This window comes from Octopus bimaculoides, chromosome 2 (genome assembly GCF_001194135.2).
Source record: "Octopus bimaculoides isolate UCB-OBI-ISO-001 chromosome 2, ASM119413v2, whole genome shotgun sequence".
NCBI lineage: Eukaryota > Metazoa > Mollusca > Cephalopoda > Octopoda > Octopodidae > Octopus > Octopus bimaculoides.
The window spans coordinates 169655501-169664613 of record NC_068982.1 but is presented as its reverse complement, the minus strand read 5'-3'; the positions used below and the strand labels follow the sequence as shown (position 1 = coordinate 169664613).

The 9113-nt window shown below is 34.0% G+C and overlaps 1 protein-coding gene across 1 annotated transcript; it reads left to right on the top strand.

Annotated features, from left to right (window-relative positions):
- The first annotated feature begins 1750 nt into the window (after positions 1 to 1750).
- LOC106876844 (protein ZBED8) lies at positions 1751 to 4591 on the top strand. Its single transcript, XM_052965905.1, has 4 exons — positions 1751 to 1795; positions 2372 to 2612; positions 2696 to 3069; positions 4502 to 4591. Exons 1-4 carry the CDS (start codon positions 1751 to 1753, stop codon positions 4589 to 4591), a joined length of 750 nt encoding a protein of 249 aa, XP_052821865.1.
- The last annotated feature ends 4522 nt before the right edge of the window (positions 4592 to 9113 follow it).

Genomic DNA, 9113 nt, shown 5'->3' with positions numbered 1-9113 from the left:
ACTTTCGTAAAAGCTGATGGTCTGCAATATTTTCAGCATCGTATTCAACGTGTTGTTGTACCGTGAATTAAAGATGAAAAAATGTTTAAGAATTTTTACTCTAAACCCTCGTGACCTGCAGCTATAAATTATAAATAGCAATTGTGGGAGACTCTGTATGGAAACTTAACCGAAAGAAACACTAGCTATAACTTCTCCATATAATACTAAATTATCTAGACTAGTGGTTCTTAACTTGGGGGGCATCACCAAATACCAAGGGGCGCGAGCCCTTGAGAAAAAGCAGGAATTTCTCTAATTATATTAGTTATTCTCTTAACGAGAGCATGGTCAAATAATGAGAAGTTTATGAAAAATGCAAAAGTATCACCTTATACCTTTAGTTTTCTTATTCTACCTCAGTGCTGCTTACCATTTTCTGTACTTATTGACCCCACTTCAAACCCCTCAAACCCCTCACTAATTCTGAATTGTATCTTTAACATTTGTCTTTATTTTGTATTTTTTTTTCGTCACAACTATTTTTTTTTTTTTTTTTTTTTTTGTCAGACTAAGAATCACTGTTATAAAGCTTAGATATTATTATTGTGTAAAGAAGACAAACATCTTTTTTCAGTTAATAGATTATAAACAGGTTTGATCGACAGTTTTCATATATATGAAATATTGTGATTCGTAAAAATCAAGAGACAGGCTGAAACATTATCAAATCATTATTGTGACACGCTAAGAAATATCAATTAATTTAAAAAATTGAAAACTATTTTTAAATTTAAGCAAGATGAAAAGTATGATGTATTTAAAAATAGGAAATAAAACAAAAAGTACGTATTAGAATCTACTATCGCTCAATTTAATAAAGTCTCAAAAAAATTAGAACTCAGATTGGAAAAATAAAAATTTTAACAATAAAACTACAATTTTAAATATTAAACGTTTATGTTAAAATATAGTAAATTTTTTTGTAAGAAAAAAATTATAATATAAAGCCAAATGTTAAGCTAAAATTCAGATTTCAATATTACAGAAAGTACTAGATAAAACTAAAAGCTATGCAAAATCATTTCTTTTTTAAAGAAACTTTTTTTTATGCTTTCGTACAAGTATATACAATATTTTATTGTACAAATTTTTCGGATAAATTTTCTTTTAATTTAACTTTTATTCCAAATTTTTTCGCTTAATATTTTTCAAGACATTTTACTCCAAGCGTTCTTGGGTTAACGCTCTAACTTGTGCCTTGACGTTACCTTACACGTGCCTTATCTTTTGTTCACATTCTTGTGTTGTCCATTGAACATCGAGTAATTCGCAATGAGTGCAAAGAAACGGAAGTATCTTGCCGAATATATTCCATTTGGATTCGTGTCCCTCCAAAAGTTCGACACAGAAGTCCCCCAGCGTGTGATATGTTACAAAACTTTGAGCAATGATGGAATGTGACCCTCACGCTTGGAACGCCACTTGAGGACAACACATCCTGCTCTTGCAGACAAGCCCAAGATATTCTTTCAAACAAAAAGACATTCCTTGAAGCAAGCTAAGTTGGACGATAGTAGGGCATTTCGGCACCAAACTTCAATGGCTGATGCGGTTTCCTACAAGATCGCCATGTTGATTGCAAAAAGAAAGAAGAGCTATAACATTGGAGAGTCTCTCATAAAACCATGCAGCAGAACTCGTTCTGAGGAAAGATAGTGCAAACAAACTTACCCATATTTCACTATCAAACGATACAGTCAAGGGAAGGATGGACGACTTGTCTCAAGACATCAAAGATCAAATTCTCGATCAAGTAAGAGAGTCTCCTGTTTTTTTTCCATTCAGTGTGAGGAAACGACTGACATCGCTCAGTGTTCTCAGCTATTGGTGTATGCTCGTTTTATGTCAGGCAACTGTGTAAAAGAGGAAATGTTGTTCTGTCACTCTATGGATAGTTGTACAACAGCAATAGCTATTTTTCGTAATGTATCAAATATCTTTCAGGAAAACCAACTTTACTGGTGATTCGCTGGTAGGGGTGTGCACTGATGGAGCCCCAGATATGCTTGGTCTGCAGTCTGGATTCATTACTAGGATGAAAGAAAAAATCCATCTGTTGTAGGTACACACTGCATACTTCATCGTGAAGCCTCAGCATTCAGAACCTTACCTACTGAAATGAGAAATGTCCTGAACATGATTATCAAGGTTGTCAACTTTGTTAAAGGTGGGAACTTAAAGAGTCGTCTTTTTCAAACCGTTGTGTAAAGATAAGTAATCTGAACATGAAGCATCACTTTTTCACACGAACGTACAATGGTTATCAGAAGGGAACATACTTGTACGGCTTTATGAACTACGAAAAGTAGCAATATTTCTTGATTTGCAGCAGAAGGCAGATCTCCATGACAAGTTCCAGTCTGAAGGCTTTCAGCTATCTCTAGCTTACCTACTGGACATCTTCGAAGCCTTGAATGCTTTCGACCTTAAACTACAAGAGAAAAACATCAAATTTCTCACGCACTACGACACCATTCGAATCTTCATGGCCAAACTCGACCTCTGGAAATGTCGAATTCAGCAGGGAAATACAGCCAGTTTTAGTTACTTGGATTCTGCTCTCATACACGGTAACCTTGATTCTGATTTAAGAAAAAAAAAATAATCACTGATCTAACTGACTTGAAAACAGAATTCCTCACATACTTCCCAGATATAGATAAAAATCGTGAAGCTTGGAAATTTATCAGGAACCCATTTCATTGTGAAGTACCTGATGTTTTGGATGAAGTGCAAGAGGAATTCCTTGAGCTGAAGTTCAACTCCTCAACTAAGGAAGACTTCAAAGAACTGGATCTTGAAACGTTATGGATCAATTACCTTCCTGTTTACCCTCTGATCTCACATCAGGCTCTTCGGATTTTAGCTACGTTTGGGTCCACGTATCTTTGTGAAGCTGCATTTTCCACGCTCATTGCTGTCAAGACAAAGTACAGAAACAGGCTGAACGTTGAAAGGGATTTACATTGTGCACTCCCTGGCATTCAACCACGCATTCAAGATCTTGTAGCTAAGAAACAGTGTCAAGTATCTCACTTTTTCTATAACGTAATTATATTTAAAATTATACACATTTAGCATAATGTGACTAATTCTTATTCAATAAAAAGACTAAAAACATATTTTAGATTTTATTTAAAATCTGAGAGGAAATTTTATTCATAGATGCAAGAGGGGTGTGGAGAGAAGGACAAATTGCTAGGGGAGGCGTGGTAGTAAAAAGGTTAAGAACCACCGATCTAGACAATACCGTCATAAAATAGGTTAAACACTTTCTATAATGTAGACCTAGATGCGCCAATCCCTGAAAATAAAACTAGAAGGCTACGGTTGAAATGCCTGTAATCATAATCTTCATGGCTAGGAGTAGCCTGGGGCTTGTAATCATAATCCTCATGGCTAGGAGTGGCCTGGGGCTAAATAGTAACATCATCAACAATATGTACAAGTATACAAATGACACGAAGTAGTTGAAGTTCGTGCAATATCTGCGAGCTGTATGGCATTGCACAGTCAGTAGCTTCAAGCTGTATATTTATTGTCAAATTAAATAAACTGTGATTATAATGTCTATATTCTATAAGCCGTGACTCAACATGCTTAATCCGTGACTATTCAATTATTGCCTTCAATCACTTTTTAAATTATCAGTGTTGTCATGCCGAGTGGATGTACTTAATTCTGACAATCAGAGAATTTACCGTCAATATTTACAAACAGTTGAAGGCAGCGAGCTAGCAGAATCGCAAGCACACGAGACAAAATGCTTAGCAGCATTTCGCCCGCCTTCGTGTTCTGAGCTCAATTTCCACCAACGTTGACTTTGCCTTTCATCCTTTCGAGGTCGATAAAATAAGTACCAGTCGAACACTGGAGTCGATGTAATTGACTTGCCGTCTTACCCGAAATTATTGGCTTTATGCCAAAATTTGAAACTAGTATTTAGAAACAGTCAGAAAAGCTGGGCTCAGTTGCGTCCCTTTATCTTTTGAGTTCAAATCTAGCTGAGGTTGACTTTGCCTTATAGCTTTTCTTTTTCCGTAGAAGTATTGGTGAAGGTGGCAATCTGACAGAATTGTTGGAGTGTCAGGGGAAATCCCATGCTCTATTTATTCATACTTCTTACTTTTTGAATTCGAATCCTGAGATCAACTTTGCCTTTCATTCTTTTGGCGTTGATAAGATGAAGTGCCAGTGGAGTACTGGGACCGATGTAATTGGCAAATCTCAACACCTCAATATTGCTGGCCTTGTGCTCGAATTTGATTTGAAGAATGATACAAGTGATTGTTTGATTTAGTCATTTTATTTTCACTACAGTTATAAATCAATATTAAAAAGCTGGAAGCATAAAGTCAATATCTTATATCCAGTGTCTGCAAGTTAGACTCCTTTTTTACCGCTAAGAGAGGGAAGCGCTTATGATCCACTATTTTTTCAAAGTTTTTGAGACTGATAGGAAGAATTTATCCTCAAATTCTCCGCCAAAGGCACTCAAATTCCAGATGTGGTATTAAACCGGGCTATGGATGAAATTTACCGACCATGAACTCAGGACGTAAAAAAGACAAGGAAAATATGCTGCCAGACAGCATAACATCCTCTCTTTACGTCCCACACTTCAAACACTTCTATCGATCCATTTTCATGGTACCTTATTTTATCGATCTCGAACAGGAGGAAGGCAGAGTTGATCTTGATAAATTTGAACTCCAAGAGCAGTTAGCCGAAACAAATGCAACAAGGTATTTTGTTCTCCGCTCTTTTGACTCTGTCAATCCGTCGCCTAAAGATAGTATCGACATTTTTTTTTTAAAGTTTTCAGTCTATGAATGTCTACGAGCTGAACTATATAGTGTGAAAAACTGTAATTGAATACTTCACATTATAATCTATCAGTATATAATCAATAGGCGGAGGTGGAAACTTCAATCTAGAAGTAAAGCTAGATTCGACAATATAGTTAGTAGAAGATTTCAAATGTATCATCGATCATAGGAATTAATTAATTCCATATAAATCTTTCTAACCTCACTAAAATTGTCTTAGAGCAATGCGAGAGACACTTTCTTGTAGACAAATTTATAACTTCGTATATTATATAGCGTATTACGTAGTTTAATTTTCCTTGTAGAGTAATTGCTAATTCTATACCAAGAGGTTTTATTCTGGTTATTACCTGCCTCCTTTATTAAATAAGCTAACATTAACTTAGCTACTGATTTTTTCATGCAGATAACTTCTGAAAGTAATTCATTCTCTGAATATTCCTAATTTTCTACGTCAATCAGTGTACGTTGCTGTATATTTACTTAATGATTCTTTCATCACTACCTTGGTATGTACGGGGAAATATATTCTTCACTAAGAAGTGTAATAAGACCGAAACATATCTGAAGTTGTCCTCCATACTTATTGATAGACTCAAAATATTATTTATGCTTGTTTCCCTCCGCCTCACATCTTTCCTAATAAGCTTTTTCATATACCTAGGTTAAATATGTAATACTAACTAAACTACGTGATAAATAAATAGTCTGATTGAGATGATGATTGGTTCTAACGTCTTTAAAACAAATAAGTGCTAATTAGGTTGAAATCGTTATCCTTCAATCGCTGAATCTATATTTTCGTTCTAGGAATAATAAGTCAACGTTGTTTTAGTGAAGGATTACAAACAGTCTAACACAGAATTAATTCTTTCAGATAGTCTATGGCTTGTTAAATGATTATCCTGGAATACAGCAAAAGACGGGTTTTTTCCTAAATATTTACTACAAATAAATAGTTTCAAGACACTGAACTGAAAATAATAAGCTTCTACTAAATCGTTGGACCTATTTATTCTATGTTGGGAAGGGTTTCCAACACGACATCTTTTAAAGTAAAGCTAGAAATTTATTTTCTAAAGTACTTACTAATGAATTAAAATGCCTAATTACTGATGTATTGTTTCTTGATTTGGGTAATATAAAATTAGTATGTATAATCTAGGATTATGTAACAAATATCTTCAGTGATTATACAGTTATTACTACAATCAGCACAGAGAGAAGGGTTGACTGTGTAGTCGCTCTATACAAGATAATTATGTAGTTAACAAGCCACTGCAGCCGGTCTTACCTTGGTTTATTACACTCCATAAATTCACTTTTATTCTGCATAAAATTCTTTTAAAAATTGCTGAAAATCTACAGTTTGTACATGAATGTTAATTCATTCGGAATTGTTGTGTCTAAACCATCAAGAAGATAGTTCAAACTTCATAAAAAGTCACAAAAATATTAAAAGAAATATAAAGCGTAATATAAAATGTTCTTCTTATATGTGTGGGTGTATGCTCGTATGAGTATGTATTCTTATTTTTACAAAATACTGTACTAATTTACATAATTAGACAAAATTATTTTTCTGATCACTGTCTAATGTATATTGCAATGCTCCTGTTTGGAGCTAAAACGAACAACTTTCAAAAGTCGCAAAGCTTATGAACTTTTCCCTGCAAAAAATTATTTCAATGTAAAATCTTAGCTAATATGGCGTAAAACCACGACCAGCAACTTGGAATATAACTATATACATTTGCTTTTTTTCTATTATACTAAGGGATTAAATTAGTGTTAATGTACTTGGGTAAGAATCATCGATATAAAGTAATCGGATTAATTTATAATTGTTGTTTTGAGATGATCAATTATATTTTTTCTCGCGTGAGGAATCTGCATGGAATGTTGGAATTATTTTCCCTTTAAAGCAAACAAGCAATTTATTTTACTTTTTTATCTATTTCTATTTAATAACGATTTTATAAACTGAATTTATCAAAGCAACATTTACGAAAGGAAAAGGTGTAACCAGCGGGTAAAATAGTGATAAACTGTTATTTCATCCACATTCTTCACAGGACAGACCATTAGTTCATCATTCGGATATCAGTCAACGAATTATAAGCCCTATGGACTATAGGGGACTTGGAGGGGTCTCTTCATTGTCTACTGCGTATAGAACTGAAGAGTAAAATATTTTGAGAAGAGATAAATGACACCTGTGACGTTTAACTAAAAGTAGTTGAAACCATATTATAGACTTTGTGTACCGTAATCACGTCTCAAAGAAACTCTACCATGATTGTAACATACACATATGAGATAATTAGTAAATGCTTCCCAGCAAAGACATACCTTGGACAAGCATCATGGATGAAAATAGCAAGCCTTAATGTAATAAATAAACAGTTCCCTACTTTGAAGGAAAGCCAATATCTTTAGGTGAAGGATGTAGTCACTCGACACTTTTCTTCAGCTTATAGTTTCCGTAACCATCTCCAAGGGGCGATAAAATGTAAACAAGTGAGAACCCACAATATTGCCACACAAAGAAAAATCCTTCAATACATTTATTCTGCCATTTTATTTCCTTCAGCTTTGCGCAAAAACACTGGATAGTGCTTTGTTTCATTTTTTTTTAATATATGGTCGAGGCCCAGTTTGGTATGACAGAAGAATAGAAATTGTTGCCGCTGGTTAGTTCCGGCTCAACTCTTTTTTATGTAGACCTATGAGTAAAGACCTTCCATGTGTGGTCATCCTATATTTCATACATCCAAAGCTGCATTATTCAATGGTTCCTTTTCTAATAATTACTCATATGGAAGAGTTAGCTGATATTTCCAACGTTCGCGCGTGATGAAATTTAATGCAGAATCATGCCCAGATTTCAAGTCAATGCCTCTATAGTTTATGGCAACAACCAACTATTTACATAGAGTTGTTATATAACTCTAAATATTTATCCGAATATTTATAAAGATGTTACATTTTTGTAGAAGAGTAAATGCTTGGAAATGAAATGTGCATTTCCTTTGCCAACGGGGTCAAATGAGTCCTGCTGAAGATTGAATTCGTATCACGATTCGTGCATTGTCTTTCGTGATTCTGTCTTGTTCAACAGTACTTGCCTGATAGATTAAGAAGCTCACATAATCAGTTAGTCAACATACCACTGCTGTGATACTTAAAACTGGATAAATGAACAATTTTGTTTATATATTATAAAAGATATCGGATAGTAAGATAACACTTTTGATTCTCTCTGTTTCGATTATTAAAATACTGAATCGAAGATCGATCCTGCCCTGTGCTCTAGTATTGAGATATCGTCTTGATATACGGTCCTAAAATTGAATTTTAGACAAGAAGAATCGATTTTTATTTAGTTACAAATAAGATTAGGTATCGACGTTATATATATATTTGAAACATCAGAGAGATGATATACTTCTATTGCTAATACATAATTGATACGTTGAGACAACCAATCAAAATTATCTACGAACTTCATTGAGGACAGATTTGATTCAAGATCATAGTGCAGTCATATAGGTTCATATCTGCTTTAGAAAATACAGAGAATATCTAGCTTGGCCTTCAGTAACTCAATCCTATTTACTGGTTACCGTCTAGAGGAAATTAAATGTCGTTCGACGTGTAGAGTCTTTCAGCTTAACGTAAAATGAAAAATTTCTCTTTCGTTTTCTTTCTTTTTCTATTTCTTTTTCTCTCTTCTCCTATTCTGTTATTTATTATTCTCCTTTTTCTTTTCCTTTTCTTTTTTATCTTCCAATTTATTCCTTTCACTGAAGTGATACGGTTCACGGAACACTACCATCAACAAAACAACGTAAGATGTATTCCGAACAGCACAACTTGAAAATCCAAGACGGTATCACATAATCGATAATAATAATAATAATAATAATAATAATAATAATAATAATGGTTTCTGTCATCGTCGTTATCACGGTAACAGTCGTTTCTGAGGATAGCGAGAATGAGGAGGTGGAGGAGGAGAAGAAGAAGAGACCAAGAGAAATTTAGTTCATTGTGAGTATTAGCCGTCAGATGTGAATTATCAAATGTGATATTTTTCTTGAAGTCACGGTTAATAAAAATACTTCTGATAGCATCACTTCCCATGGCGCTCTAAGTGCCACTAAGTTAATTAAATTCTATACTTTTACTTCAAAGAGAAAATGAAGAGTAAGAAAATAAATAGATAAACAAAAAAAATAA